This window comes from Engraulis encrasicolus, chromosome 13, assembly GCF_034702125.1.
Source record: "Engraulis encrasicolus isolate BLACKSEA-1 chromosome 13, IST_EnEncr_1.0, whole genome shotgun sequence".
NCBI lineage: Eukaryota > Metazoa > Chordata > Actinopteri > Clupeiformes > Engraulidae > Engraulis > Engraulis encrasicolus.
The window spans coordinates 55,165,599-55,182,218 of NC_085869.1; the positions used below are offsets into that span (position 1 = coordinate 55,165,599).

At 41.2% G+C, this 16,620-nt stretch overlaps 1 protein-coding gene and 1 long non-coding RNA gene across 3 annotated transcripts; both read right to left on the bottom strand.

Moving 5' to 3' along the window:
- Window positions 1–3,034: 3,034 nt before the first annotated feature.
- Window positions 3,035–16,287, bottom strand: si:dkey-69o16.5 (Alpha-aspartyl dipeptidase-like). Of its 2 annotated transcripts, XM_063214731.1 has the most exons (9): window positions 16,156–16,287; window positions 15,659–15,759; window positions 9,200–9,288; window positions 7,874–7,948; window positions 7,175–7,254; window positions 6,052–6,225; window positions 5,878–5,937; window positions 4,749–4,831; window positions 3,035–3,451 (listed from the first exon to the last, which is right to left on the bottom strand). In XM_063214731.1, the coding sequence occupies exons 2-9, from the start codon at window positions 15,751–15,753 to the stop codon at window positions 3,373–3,375; spliced, it is 735 nt and encodes a 244-aa protein (XP_063070801.1). In that variant the 5' UTR covers window positions 15,754–15,759; window positions 16,156–16,287; the 3' UTR covers window positions 3,035–3,372. The 2 variants fall into 2 exon arrangements, with proteins under 2 accessions (XP_063070801.1, XP_063070800.1); XM_063214730.1 differs by lacking the exon at window positions 16,156–16,287 and having other exon boundaries at window positions 15,659–16,142.
- LOC134461890 (uncharacterized) lies at window positions 10,692–15,054 on the bottom strand. Its single transcript, XR_010037446.1, has 3 exons — window positions 14,718–15,054; window positions 13,336–13,416; window positions 10,692–11,355 (listed from the first exon to the last, which is right to left on the bottom strand). It is a non-coding gene; the product is annotated as an uncharacterized LOC134461890 (long non-coding RNA).
- Window positions 16,288–16,620: the final 333 nt, after the last annotated feature.

The window sequence follows — 16,620 nt, forward strand, 5'->3', positions numbered from 1 at the left end:
ACAGAGTGACCCAGTCGAGTGTTGTGGGAAATATTTCTCCTACGAAAAATCACTTTACATACCGTATTCAGATTTGAGTCAGCTGCTGGCACTCCGTGATGAAAAACACTCTCACAGCGAGCTTATTTAGACAGAATTTTTTTGTAACTGTGTGGATTTTGAGACAGGCATGCCACAGGCACCCTTTAACACAATATAGAAAGCGTGGACATTTATTGATGTTTTTCCAATATATTGTTTAATTAGGTGGGGTATGGCCATAAGATTGCATGTTTTTCCATGCCTTATGGGTCATTTCACGTGAAATCAGACACTTTGGGACCCGACCGACCCGGATTTCAATCATACTTGGTGTGCCTTTTTAGTAGCAAGGTAGCACCCCAGAACTGCATTGGTTTGAATCTGACACTAATATTAAGGGAGAAACAGACTAGGAAAGGTTCACATGTGAGGGTAGGACACTATACATTCAGCCTTGAATATATCAGTCAGTGTTAGTCACAAAAAGATGCCTGTGATGTTATTTGAAAGCTCTTTTCTGGCTCTACATATTACACAATCAGCTTGGAATACAACAACTCTCAGAATATGAATTATGATAAATTGAAAAATTAAAAATTGAATATCTAAAAAAAACTATATTTTAAAATGGCCAGTTCATTGTCCAAACGTAGCCGGCAATGTCATTAGCAACACCTCAAATGCTGGTGTTCGGTTTTTTATTCATTTCAGAGAGAATTTGACTCACAAATATGGCATCATACAGACCACTTACTAATAATATGGTAATACCATAGTAGCATCACATGACAAAACAAAAACAAAACAAAAATGGTCAGTTTCCATGGTCCCAGGTTTCAGAAACTAAGGCAGATGTCCATTTATACACACCAAATGATGATATGTGAATGTTTGAACATTCCTTCTCTGTGTACCTGTGTCATCTTCCCTTTACCGTACTTTAAAGAGATAATCAATGGCTACACTCTCATTTTGTACTCTACCAGTGCATTTGAAGCAGCAGCTGTGTCTTTTGTAGATAATGTATATGTACGTCCCGTTGCAGTTAGGTTCCACTACCAGAAGCACATCCTGATGATCCATGACAAGTCTATCTGGTCTGAAGGGAAAAGTGAAGGATGGAGATGGTCCATGAGGATGCAGGAAGTTCAGTTTCACCTCTCCAGTGCTCAGCATACATTCCTCAACACATGCTAGCCACCAGTTGCCATCATATACAGCTACAGCATACCCTTTGATGCTTGAAAATGTACCACATTCCTTTACTGAGCTCACTCTTTCAACTCCTTCTCTGAATGCGGAAAATGGCCTAATGTCCATTGACAATGGGCAGAAGCTGTGTAGTTTTTGAGTACCTGGAATAGTTCTTGCAGATTCAAACCTCTTCAACAGGTTCTCAGCTTCATGATGGTGCATCTCTCTCAAGAACATCCATTGCCAGTTTGCCACAACAGAGATGTACCATCATGAAGCTGAGAACCTGTTGAAAAGGTTGGAATCTGCAAGAACTATTCCAGGTACTCAAAAACTACACAGCTTCTGCCCATTGCCAATGGACACAGTGGAAGTTAGGCCATTTTCAGCATTCAGAGAAGGCAGAGTTGAAAGAGTGAGCTCAGTAAAGGAATGTGTTACATTTTCAAGCATCAAAGGGTATGTTGTAGCTGTATATGATGGCAACTGGTGGCTAGCATGTGTTGAGGAATGTATGCTGAGCACTGGAGAGGTGAAACTGAACTTCCTGCATCCTCATGGACCATCTCCATCCTTCACTTTTCCCTTCAGACCAGATAGACTTGTCATGGATCATCAGGATGTGCTTCTGGTAGTGGAACCTAACTGCAACGGGACGTACATATACATTATCTACAAAAGACACAGCTGCTGCTTCAAATGCACTGGTAGAGTACAAAATGAGAGTGTAGCCATTGATTATCTCTTTAAAGTACGGTAAAGGGAAGATGACACAGGTACACAGAGAAGGAATGTTCAAACATTCACATATCATCATTTGGTGTGTATAAATGGACATCTGCCTTAGTTTCTGAAACCTGGGACCATGGAAACTGACCATTTTTGTTTTGTTTTTGTTTTGTCATGTGATGCTACTATGGTATTACCATATTATTAGTAAGTGGTCTGTATGATGCCATATTTGTGAGTCAAATTCTCTCTGAAATGAATAAAAAAACGAACACCAGCATTTGAGGTGTTGTTAATGACATTGCCGGCTACGTTTGGACAAGGAACTGGCCATTTTAAAATATAGTTTTTTTAGATATTCAATTTTTAATTTTTCAATTTATCTTAATTCATATTCTGAGAGTTGTTGTATTCCAAGCTGATTGTGTAATATGTAGAGCCAGAAAAGAGCTTTCAAACAATACCACAGGCATCTTTTTGTGCCTAACACTGACTGATATATTCAAGGCTGAATGTATAGTGTCCTACCCTAAAATGTGAACCTTTCCTAGTCTGTTTCTCCCTTAATATTAGTGTCAGATTCAAACCAATGCAGTTCTGGGGTGCTACCTTGCTACTAAAAAGGCACACCAAGTATGATTGAAATCCGGATCGGTCGGGTCCCAAAGCGTCTGATTTCACGTGAAATGACCCTTATCAAAACAAAACGAATAGTAGTAATCATTCCCTCACAGTGTATGAAAACAGAAAGGTGATATTGGCCAACTTGAAATGAGTAAGGCATACTTACAATTGATTCAATTGGTAACCAAAGAACGACCAGAGGTAACACCCAGACAAATGAACCTGCCTATGAAGTTAAGAAGATTTTGAACTGATAAAGAGTGCCATGCTCAAAGCTCAAAGGAGCCTGTCTACTGATGACCCGACCCAGGGACTTCAGAGGGACAGATAAGATGTAAATGATAACATCCATAAGATGTTCTCCCTCTCAACACACACACACACACACACACACACACACACACACACACACACACACACACACACACACACACACTGCAGTATTGAAACAAAGACTGCTGAAAGGTACATGTTGCAGTCAATTGCTTTATTTTGTTAAGTCCACATGATTTCTTCAAAAACATCTTCAGAAGCAAGTGCAGGGAGTGAATGGTGATAGCTGCTCCACAAAGACGGTATCTAGGCTAGGATTGACCACGACAAGAAACACCTGCAACCATTACAGAGAGTAGGGAGGTCACACCTCTGCCTGAAAAGGCACCCATGGCCACGGATGCAATACGGGGCCGATTCACACTTAACTTCAGTGAATACGGACTGCCATAGATTATCTTGGGATATTTACCGTCCTTACTACCACAGACTGTCTTGGCATATCTACCATCTTTGGTTGAACTCCGGCCTTTAGAGTACTGATGCCCTCTCTGTGTCCAAAAGGAAACTGAGGTCACTTCCAGGGTCATACTCAACAGGTGGTTTTCCCCTATAATAGAGAGAGAGAGAGAGAGAGAGAGCGAGAGAAAGAAATATATATAGAGAGAGGAGATACTGTAAGATAATATCAGAGTAGGGATGCAACGATACCGATACGGCCCAGTTACCAGCTCATTATACTCATACTCATACTTGTCATGAACACATGGCGATACTAGGCACCAACACTGCTATTACACAAAACAATGCAACATCTCATCACGTTCCGTTGACTTGAAAGCAGCATTGGGAATAAAAGAGCAGCCATACATTTACTAACCTTTGAAATCAACATGGAAATGGATAGTAAAACTGGTATTACAGGTGGAAAAAAACAAGGCTTTGCATTTACTTACTAAAAGCATCGGTATCAGTACTCAATATGGGCAAGTATAGAAATGAATGTTTTTTTAAGTGGTATCGTGCATCCCTACATTAGACTTCACATAACGCCTCTCTGTTGGCACTGGGCAGCCGGAGAAATGTGCTATGATTTTTGCTGTCTATGGGGGAATTTTCACGTGTGATCTTGAGGACATGATTCACACACCCATGACAGGAAGAAATCCAAATATTTTGTCCGTTAAGCAAGTATTGAGCTGAAACGGAGCGCATTTGGTTAAAATGCAGGAAATTGCATCTAAGAAATGCAACATTATCGGGGGAGGACCCCCTGACCCCCGTGCAAATGAGGTGTCCCTTATTTTTTTTCCGAGGGAGTTGGCAACCATACGTATATGTGACTGTGATGGCTTGTTTGTGTTGAGTTTGTTGTGTGTGCAGTGTAATGGAGGCTAACTAGCAGAGTGAGCGTGGAGCGTTAGTAAACCTCCCTCCCAAAGCCTCATACAGTGTCGATGCCGTTGGGCTGGGGGACTGGTCCTTTAGTCCAGCGGTATTGTACTGTGCCTCCCATTTCCAAATCGATGTAGGTGACGAGGTCGCAGGTTCGAGGAGGGGGGGACGAACAGATGCAAGAAGATCTCCGTCACAGTGGTGTCGTTAGACCCGGAATGGGAGTGAGGTTTAAGGGGGAGAGTGTAACGTAGGCTAACTAGCAGAGTTAGCGTGGAATGTTAGTAAACCTCCCTCCCAAACAGTGTCGATGCCGTTGGGCTGGGGGACTGTTCCGCAAGTCCAGCGGTATCGTAATGTGCCTCCCATTTCTGAACCGATGTAGCTGACCAGGTTGCACTTTCGCGCCCCGAGGGGGACGAACAGGTGCAGGAAGACCTCCGTCACACGCGTGTGTGTCCGAGAGAGAGAGAGAGAGAGAGAAAGAGAGATGGCAAGTAAGTTTGTCTTACGGTGTAAAAAGTCGAGCTCTCGTAGTCCCCAGCAGTGTTGCTGTCTTGCCTTCCACCAGCAGCATGCATCCTTCCCTCAGGCCCTATAACATGAGCATTGGTAGTGTTTAGTACAGTGTGGTGAAGTGTTAGTGTTTAGTACAGTAGGGTATAGTGCTTACCGTTTTTTCCTGTTCGCTAAAGCATTTTTTTGAACTTTGGGTAATTTTGTGGACTCTTCTTCAAACCAAACTAGACAAACTAATAGCACAACAAGTCCCGACAGGTGAACAAAGATGTGTCTGTCTATGCACTACCACCTTGCGGACAGAGGAGGGAATGAACATTTCAAGAATGCGTTTCAAATGGACAGACAGACCGAGTGACAGGCGGACGTTCGGACATACCCTCTTATAGAAATGCTAGGATGCATCTAAAAACTGCTTTCCGCTCAGTTACCAATTTATAACACAGACTTTGCAAAGTAAAATGAACGCAATCCATTGTACAACACTCATTTATGTTACAGAAGAATTGACACCAAAATTAAAAAAAAAAAAATAGAAATCAGAAACAACTGTAATGCACTATGGTAGAGTGCTTAGTGCAGTATAATACAGTATGATATAGTACTGTACAGTATAGTATGGTGTAGTAGCCTGTTCCTGGCCATCCCATAATGCTACCATTTTATATCATATTCATGGTCTGGGGGTTGTTTGATCTGACGCGATTACAGGAAGCGGGAAGTTTGCACTCAGTTCTGGTTTGAGATGATTGGACAGCTGTCACCCAATCGCCGACAGTTACTCAACAACAACTTAGCGCAGGTTTACATCATCGTCATGAACGCCCTTCCCCTTTCGCCCCCACCAACCTGTGTCTCCGCTTATTGGCTGTTTTCTGAGGAGGATTGGCCGGCCAGATCCTGCCGGCCAACATCGCACCACAGAAAACAGTTGCCAGACGTAGTACGGAGCCAAGTCTCTTGGCGGAAGTACGTAGGATGGCAGGCGAGGCTAATGATGTAGTGCCTAGCTCTAATACATTATGGTGCCGTATTAGGTGCAGTATAATACAGTATGATTTAGTAAAGTACTACAGTATGGTATGGTGTAGTGCCTAGCTCTAATACAGTATGGTGTCTCACCAGGACGATGGGGGTGTTGAGCTCCTCATGGAACTGGGTGATGCGCTGCTCTCGAGTCTCCTGCAGGGGGAGTGATGAGGACAAAGTCATTGTTGAGGTCAATGGCAATTGCAACAACATAGGAGGTTGGTTTAAAGCTTTTCTTTAAAGGTTTTATGAAGGGTTATATGTTACCCCCATGTGTCTGCTATTGGGGTCGCTGTCTAGGTAGTGGGGGTTGATGTTGAAGGGCACCAGGCCGATGGCGGAGAAGGTGGGCGGGTAGACAATGGGCATGTCGTTAGTCGTGTTGATGCTGATGGTGCCCACGTTGGTACCCGCACTCGACCCCATGTAGGGCATGCCATCCTGCCACACACACACACACACACAGTCATAATACAATGGCATACACACGCACATGGTCATAATCCAATGTCACTCGACCCCATGTAGGGCCTGCAACACACACCCACACACACCCACACACACCCACACACACACACACACACACACACACACACACACACACACACACACACACACACACACACACACACACACACACACACACACACAAAGTAACACATTCTGAGGGCACTATGATGCTAAAAATACTACACAGTTATTTATACAGATCTACTGTATTTCCATAACTGCATATATTCAGAATATAGAGTAGCATTGGAAAATAGCATGTGACAGAACAGGTTTCCACTTTCATATGTTTTACTAGGTTCTGCTTTTCAGTTAGGCAGTCTGGCTGACCAAGCACTAAAAAGCAGAAGGGGACAATGTGACCCAGCAGTTTATGCTTACTGGGGATATTTCGTAAATGCTGCCAAATGGAATCTGACTAAAAGCATAGTGTATCTATGACTACTCAACCTATTATAATATCAGCAAAATCGATGTTATAACTAAAACACAACCTTTCAAGATGGGGAGTTGAGCCATTCATAACTAATAACCAGCTGATTTGAGTGTTTTGTATTTGAATAACAAAGGGTTGTTTTACTCACACCAACTGCATGATTATTAACCGAAATAAACCTCTTTGGTTGTCTCATCCACTAGAGATAATGTGCACCCAAGTTCTATTGATACATTCACAGTTATTAAAAAAGTGAGAATCAAGAGATTTTGTTACGAATAGATCAACTGGTGTATACCAACTATTTTTGGGTATGAAAGGTGTCCAGAACAGAAAGCCACATGCTACAACTGGTTTATCCAAACAACTATTATGGTATGAAAACATGCAATGAAAAATGCAGTAGTATCATTGGAAAGAAAGCCCCCTTCATATGTTACTCACATCGAAGACTCTCTTCCTAATCTCCGTCACCAGCTTGTTGTCATAGAGTGCCTTCAGCAGACGGAATGTGTTGCCCCCTCCTGGACACAAGCAGTAACAACAACACAGTTGAAACGGAGTGTGGCACACTGTTTCAGCTCTTACAGCCAGGGCCACAGACAGTTTTAGACAGGCCCAGGACAAAGCCACGTGAAAGCCAGCCCCAGTTTTCAAAGTGAGAAGTCCGCACACTTAAAATCCTTTTTGTTGTCTTTTATTATTTCATGGCTGGATTATGTTTCGATTTCAACAGTCTTCATCAAATTACAGTCAACTTTGTAATATCATACCACTAGTGTTGTAATTACATTGGTAAAGGTACTTCTACTTTATACAACTCTGTTTACATGTACTGTATGCCTCTTCTGTTTTCATTTGCTTTTGAAGCCCATTTAATTGAGCTACATTGACCAAGAAGCCTCACTCCCACCTCCACATTTCAATTGGCTTAACGCCACCATCCCTAACATCACACAGAGTCTGATGAAATGTGTCCTTGGGTAGGGAACAAAACATCTTCAAACTACAAAAACAAGTTGCATACAACTGAATTATTATTCAAGTATTATTATTACTGTTTTATTATTATTTGCATGGTATGATGATGCTGTTGATGATGATTACTATTGTTATTATTATTAAATTGGAGTGAAGGCCTACCAATGAAGATGCCCTCTGCTTTCTTCACCGCCTGCACTGGATCTGCAGCCTCGTGCACGCTGTCTACTTCATATCCTGCAGCAGAGAACCGGTCAGACATTCATTCATTCATTCCTTCGTTCGTTCATTCATATAGTTAGACTGTTAAACATGTATTTCTTTTCGCACACCTCAGCTGGCAGGTGCGTCGGAGATGGCCCATGGGTCACTCAGCAGATAATTTGAGAAAACTCCCGCACACTGACCACTTTGCCGTTTTTCTTTTAGGTCTAGGACTGAAACGTTGGGTATTAAAGAAACGTTGTGTATTCACAACAGTGAAGTGGTCAGTGTGCGGGAGTTTTTTCAAATTGTTTGGTTAGACTGTGCAAGGAGCTGATCTGTATGCATAGAATAGAATAGCCTTAGTTCAGAGCGTCATTGTATTCAGAGCTGGTTGGATTACATTTGTGGCAGTATTTTTTTTATTTACTTCCTGAACCTGACACTGACCCATCTGATAGTCTATGTCAAAGACTCTTTAGATCTTACATGGACAACATATCTGAGTTTGCTTTGTATTGCATGAATGAGATCAATGGTGCAGGCAGGCCGGCAGGCAAGCACCACTCAAGTTGCTGATTAGAAAATAAATCAATAAAGTCCCTACGCTTGGCAGGCACCATGCTCACATAAGCCAATGAGCTTTGTGAAATAGCCCTGATCATAAAAGACTGATAAAACAATAACATTGGCAGAGAATCAAAGGTTAGCCTGTAGATGAATAAGGTTAACGCCTGGCCCTACTAACGGTAGGGCACTCGTCAACTATGCGGCCGACACAGGTTCGATTCCGACCCGGGCCCTTTGTTGCCCTTCCCCGTCTCTCTCTCTCCCAACTCACTTCCTGTCTCTCCTCCACTGTCCTGTCTGATAATAACCAATAAAGGCTTAAAAAGCCCCCAAAAAAAGCTTAACGTCTAATTGAGGTAAATTACTTAGACTCTAAGTCTTAGAGCAACACCAAGTGAATGAAGTGCTTCAACATTCTGGAGTTGCGCCTATGAAGACCAACCAATAAATACACCATTGTGTGATAGCCCAGTGCTTCTTTTGCACCCCCTTACCTGTGCCCAAGAGAAGCCGCGTACCCCCAACCTGAACTTCTACACTTGTATACGCAGTAAAAAATGATTGAAGTGATTAATTACAATAAATCTTGATTGAGACATTAATCAATACCTTAAAATGGGGATTAAAATTGACTTTAAGTGGGTTTAAGCGTTTTTTGATTCGGTCTAATCATCATGTTCCCAAGCAGAATTCTGGTCACAACCTTTGGCCTACCTAATGTCTTGAATTTGTCTCTAGCTGTCTTGGTGTAGGCATCTCTGTCGTGTAGGGCATAGGGAACAAACAGCACACGCTTCACTTCCCTGTATTCAAAACATGAACAAAAAGTTTGTTTAGTAGCGTCTTCAACATTGATGAATTATAGACTGTACGTACATACATGTCTACAAAGATGGAGATTCTGATTCATTCAGGTCATCTTAGTCAAAAGGGTTTAGTAGTTGTGCATTTGGACTTGTAGCTTGTAAACGGTACTGTCTGCTCTTCTGAATGATTACCTCAGTTCTCTGTCTCAGTTCTCAATGTCTGCAAAGACAAATGTCTGCCCTTGGGTAATACATATGCAATGTACACTAGAATAGAATAGAATAGAATAGAACAGGATAAGATAGAATAGAATAGAATAGAATAGAATAGAACAGGATAAGATAGAAGAGAATGATGGCTTTAACCATGACAGGCATTCTATTTTATTCAAGTCTATTCAATGTGTGTTTTAACAGTCTTTACGTCTTTGTTGAGATGGTGTAGTGCTATACAGTGCTGTTGCATATGGTGGTCCGGGCCAGCCATATCTGTACTTTTCAACAGCAGAATTGGCAGGCCAACCACTGCCTTATGCAGGCATGATAAACATCTGACATCAATCTGTGTGTGTTTGCCCTTACGGAAGGAAAATATATTTTTGAATATATGAAATGAAAATATATTATAATATACTACAATATATTGTTTGCCAATATATCATTTTATATTGTACAGCAGTATATTGCACAATATAAAGTGATATATTTTGCGGTATACGAGAATATAGACATTATTGCCGTTTTCGTATATTGACTTATGTATTGCATTATACTGTGAAATATATTGTTGGATATATGGAATTATATCCCATATAGTATATGACTTACTGATAAATCATATATTGATTTATGTATTGTATTATACTGTACAATATATTGTTGCATATATTGAATTATACCCCATAGTATATGGCTTATTGATGAATCATATATTGATTTATGTATTGCATTATACTGTACAGTATATTACTGCATATATTGAATTATACCCCATAATATATGGCTTACTGATGAATCATATATTGAATAATGTATTGCATTATACTGTACAGTATATTACTGCATATATGGAATTATACCCCATAATATATGGCTTATTAATGAATCATATATCGATTAATGTATTGCATTATACTGTACAGTATATTACTGCATATATTGAATTATATCCCATAATATATGGCTTATTGATGAATCATATATTGATTTATGTATTGCATTATACTGTAAAGTATACTGTTGCATATATTGGATTATATCCCATAGTATATGGCTTATTAATTAAATCATATATTGACTTATGTATTGCATTACACTACACAATATACTGTAACATACTTTATACAAGGCATTTATGAAGTAATGTAATTACAACAATGACCAAACATCAATTCAATTCATTCAACTGTTGACATTGGTTTATTAAAAACATGAAACCAACCGACCCTTTAACACCACCGCTCACACATGCAGAGACAGAGGGGCAGACAGGCAGGGAAACGCACACAAACCACGACTTGACAACGACACCGGCCAACAGGCCAAATGCTGGTGAAACTTGCCTGTGGCCAGTAACAATTTCAGTCTCCCACTTTGGCCAGTAACTTGTACTTAATGTAAATGCAGAAATACTCTAAAAAAAAAAACTAAAAAAAATACTAAAAAAAACCAAATAAAACAAAAACAAAACAAAACAAAAAACTGTGGCTGTGGCCGGTAAGCGAAACACCTCACATAAAGCACTGGCACACATGCACGCGTGCACACACACGCGCACACACACAAACACATACGCGTGCCCGCGCCCACACACACACACACACACCCGCGCGCACACACACACCTTCAGATATATTTAAAAAAAAAAAAAAAAAAAAAAGTGAAAGTGAAGGTGAATTCAGGGGCAGACCGCCCGCAGCCTCAGTCACTCAAGGTCAACAAGAGGGCTCATAGGCCTGTCCATGGACTTCTTTTTCTCTTGGTGAAGCAGTTCACAGATTCTTTTATTTAGCGACATCCGGATCTCCCCCATCCTCGCACCTGGATGTGCCTGAGCAACAGCATCTGCAAAAGTAAAGTAAAAAGAATGTTAACTCTCTAACCCATTGTGCAGGCGAGACGTTCCATTTCTTTTTCCGTTGGGAAGCGACAAGGAAGCAGAGGCTGGTGACGGGAAAGTTGGGCTCGGGTGAAAGATATGCTAATGAAACGTAGTGATGGGAAAAAGTTCAGTTTCAGTTACAATCTAGGGCCACACATTCCAAATGGCCTTGTTTTACCTGTCTAATTCAACCATGTGATCATTCCACCATCGAATCACCAGGCTGAATTGGACAGGTAAAAACAGGTCACCTGGAATATGTGGAACTGTATTGTAACTAAAACTGAACTTTGTCCCCTGAAGCGGTAGCAAGTGGGAGAGGTTTCAAATGAAAGTTATTTCATGGAGTTATGTTACAACATTGTACTTGTAGGTAAACACTTGACAGCAGAGCCATGCATGTCCATAAAACAGTATATGAGAACATATAATTGTCGGGAGGAAATGCACGAGGATTCATTCTGCCCTTTACGCCAACTATTTAACTGGACAAACAAAAACTTGGGTTTCAATGGCAACATTGCTCGACACGCCCAACCCCCACCTGCTTACATGCTTACCATAACCATCAATTTCAGACAGAGTATTCACTATGGCTGGGAATATTACACCATTCAATCATGAAAGATTAATCTTCTCCATGGCTGTGCAGTACATTAGGTAGTAGTAGTTTCAATGAGCAGCATAGTCACAATAACTAACTTAATCTGGGAACAATCCTAAACAGTGCATCTTTAAAAGGGCAGGCAACTATTTAGGGGTAACACTTAAAATTGTTGACCTGGGTGTGTAAAATATCTTATTATTATTTTTTTGTTTTGTTGTACATATCCTCAGAGGAAGAATGTTGCTAAGCTAGCGAGAATATATGGACTAAAGTCCTGTAAATGATTTGGGAAACATTTATTTTGTCTCTTGACTGACTACCAATGCTCATAGAGTCCACATAGCAAGTGAAAAGCCAGAGGGCAAGAGGGAGTATAAAACACCACACCACCTACAATGAAAAGTAAGTCCATTCCCCTCCTTCACAGACCCAGGTTTTCAGCAGTGATTTGCCGCCAAATAGTAGTTCATGCTCAAGTCACTCTGGATTAAAGTGTCAGCTAAATGTAATGTAACAAGTGTACTTCTTGTTAGAAAAAATGGAACAGGTGCACAGAACGCTGAAATTGTGTTTGACCAATGTGCAGTTGAAACTTGAAGGGTATGCCACTAGTTTGGGGCCAAATACACAGTTGGTTCATGAAGGGTTTTATTTTTCATGTTAAGCATTGTGTTACATTCTCATACTCCTTCCTTTCAATAGTCTGAAACAAGTGCCCAACATTGCCCAGCTTTGTAAACCCAGGTCAATGATTTTAACCACATTTAGCCCAATGAACCCTTGAATGTAACATGTTACATCAGCAAGTTTCACACATTCAATGTGCAGTTAATAATGTAGCTCAAGTAAACTCTAAATCTGGATGTCCTAACCCACTGCCCCTGACCCATCCAGTCCAGACACCCCCCAGACCCCGCACACACACACACAGCTCAGTACACCCCCCCCCCCACACACACACACACACCATCCTACAACCAACCACAACTTCACCCTGCAATAAATAACTAGGTTACATCCATTCCATAATTAACATAAAAATAATAAAAACAGGGATACATTCATGTCTACATATCCCCCTCCCAACTTTTACCCTAGCTTCCATCCCCACCAGCAGTACCAACACTAGCTGCAGAGGTCCATTTTGTCCCACTCAATCTCTCTTATTCCCGGTTTATTCAGTAGCTTGATTGAATGAGGTATAAAGGATTTTTTTTAAACGATTATATTTGCACCAAGGGAGTCTGAACCTCCTCCCAAAGTTCAGATAGATGTATTCCCCATTTAGTGCATGATCACCAGTGAGTGAGCATAGTAAAGGCACAGTATCGCTTACCATTTCAAGTACTGGAATGCACACCAGTCCATGTGACTATTTTTTCCTCCAGACCATCGCTGCATACCTCTTCAGCAACCTCTGCAAAAAAAGTTAAAAGAGCAACAGAAAATTAACATTCACTCACACACTTAACCTTAAATAGGCACAAGGATACCCACCAAGCTCATCACTTCTATATCATTGTCAGAATTGTGAGCTAAATCGGGGGGGGGGGGGGGGGGGGGGGGGGGGGGGGGTGGAGAGAGAGAGAGAGATGGGGACCAAGTTCATGTCGCGCCCAAGACAAACTAGAAGTTCGGTAGACTGGTGGAACTACAGCATTCTAGCTCGCAGTCGCAGAGCGTCGTAGTGGCACTCTGTGTCTCGTCCCGACAACAGGGAAGACAAGACATTGAAATCGCAGCAGCCAGCATCGTTAACAGTTGCACGTCTGTTCTTGGCACGAAGGCACTCTTTTATGAAGATGATGAAGCGAAGGAAGACTTAAACTCATGCATGTAACTGGCGAGAATGAATTCCGATGAACAAGAATGACTCGCGCATTCGTTTAAGAGTAAACATGAACACCATCATGACTCAATGAATGCAATTGCTGTGAGCAAAGCAAACTCCGAACTATCACAGAGTAGCTGAAGACAACGACGTGTAGGCTACCGTTTTGAAATTCACTAATTTGACGACAAGGCTTCGTTAACCTCTGACAATAGCTCTACAAGAACGGGACAGTGCAGTTAGTTCGTGAGCAAGTTACTCAAAAAAAAAAAACTATTGATGTTACCACAATGGGAAAACCGAAGCAGCAACAGCTATGCTTTACCAAAAATAATGCAGGACAGTGTCTCATTTTACTATACTGTAGTGCCCATTTTTAAGCAAGTTAGCGATGTGCATTTAGATCTTGTCGCACTTCACTTCTGCTTTGATTCCCTTGCGTTAGCCGAGTAAGCTAGGCGGCTAATTAACTGAGGCCTGGCTTTCTAGGCTGACGTTGGGGCTCAGCAGTATTAGCCAGATAGATGTTGCTAACGTTCTCTGACAAGCCAAATAAAGTGGGCTCACCTGAAATTGACCACTACAACCATATAATATCGACCCAAGTATTACGTTTACGTTTTCAAGATGTGTAGAACTATACCTACTGTCAATGAGAACTACACACCATTTCGACAACGCAAATATCGCTAGTAGTACAACAGCTTGGTAGCGCGGGAAATTCAAAAAAAATAACGTATTTCTAGTCCTTGGGGGAAAAAAATGAACAAACATCCAACTTCGATAACCACTTGGCTAAACTTTGCACATCAACCACTGTAGACGTTTCAGACTATATGCTTGTATATTTATGTTAACAAATTAACAAACTTCTCTTTATAACTTACCTCGAGGCGGCTGGTTGGTTTGTGTCACTGTGGTGGGGAGTCTGGCTGGCGACTGTGTGGAGCTACAATCCGGACCGCGCTCGAGCCGAGACGGCTCTCTCGCCACTTTAGCTTCAGGTTGTGACGACGTGACGTAGGCGCGTCATACGTGATATGAGAGCTGAGATGATTCAATCAGAGACTCCTGTATATTGATCAATATATTATTATATATGGCCATATATGGTCCACCTAAAATGACTTTATAATGTCGAGTAAATGTCCAATGTCGTGCAAAATGTGCTTGCTGAACTAAAAACATCAAGAAATACAGACCGAATAGTGGAATACAGTTTTGTTTTGCCAGTCATATATTTTAAAATATATGGATCAATATATAGTAATATGTTGTTCAATAATATATTGCTATATATTTTCAAATATATGAGCGTGTTTGTGATATATTGTGATATATTTTCTAATGTATTGCAGTATAAATTGTAGTATATTGCAATATATTTTCCTTCCGTAAGGGTGTGTGTGTGTGTGTGTGTGTGTGTGTGTGTGTGTGTGTGTGTGTGTGTGTGTGTGTGTGTGTATTTACTTATGTGTTCCCAAGTCCCAAAGCATTCCCATGATCAGAACAGCTATAATCCCAAAAAGGATACACCTAACTTATTTCCCCAAGAAGGGGGCAATCATTTTAATCCAGACTCTATATTTGCGTTGTCAATAAAGATGCAGACCTAGTGCTCCCAGTTTACAAGAATATTTGGTTTACCATTCACCCCACTGAGGTTTCTAAAAATGAGTAAAGATTCCGAGGATTTAGTAACACAAACAAGCTTTAGCTGTCAGTCTGTTGTGTGCTGCTATTAGGCCCTACACATCCTATATCTCCACCACATTTTCCAGAATGTGTGAAAGCATGCAAAGTAGGCTACAACAGTAGGGCTACTTACTTTCCGAAGAATTCCTGAATCTGTGTTTGACAGTGCTCAAGATATCCTCCTCCATAAAGAGTGGAATTGGACACCAACAGAGCTCTCCTCTTCATGGCTCACTGGTTAAAAAGTAGAAGTAGAAGAAGTTGTCTTGTAGATTTCTATACCCCGTGTGGTTGTGCAGTGTGCCTTTCAAACTTGCTGAAGCCAGCAAGGAAGGAAGCGCGGAGGCTATTGGCTGCAGATATCTGTGAAATCTGCCTTGAGCCTTCACAGTTTATTGAGTGGTTATAAAGTAGCCTGAACGATTTGCTGACAACTAGATTTAGATTCTGGATAAGGACAACAAAGGAGGAGGAACGGAAAACGGAGGACTCTGCTCTGTAAATAAACCACCTTTGCACATGTCGTCAGACAACAACTTGCCTTTCTTTCTGCCGTGCATTACGACGAAGTATGCCAAAACAAGTAACTTTTTATTAGCTAATGAGTGTGCACATATTATGATTACATACCTAAAACGCAGAAAAGAAATGTCAATGTTATTGAACGTGTATTTGCAGATTCACAGCACGGCGCAAACCTAGGATGTCACATGACACGATGGGCCTACGTCATGTCGAGGGCGTTCCAAAACAGCAGCTTTCACGTGCGCAAATGAATCTGTCAAATTTGTGTCAAGTCAAGTGCAGAGATAATTGATGCATAGCCTATTCATCAAAGCCAAGCCAGGCTGCATTGCCCTATAAATTAGGTTGCAGCGCAAATATAGCAGAGAATAAGTTACGTTGGAGTTGTTTGTTAAGCATGCGTAAATACTATGCGTAGGCCTAATAGCAGGGTGCGATTTGTCAGAAAATCAGAAAGGGGAATATGTTTCAGATTTCAAGCAATATCAATGGAGTTACATTAAATTATGATTAAATCATGAAGAAAAAAAGCGACAATATCAAACCAGAAGAGGGGACAATACAACCCCC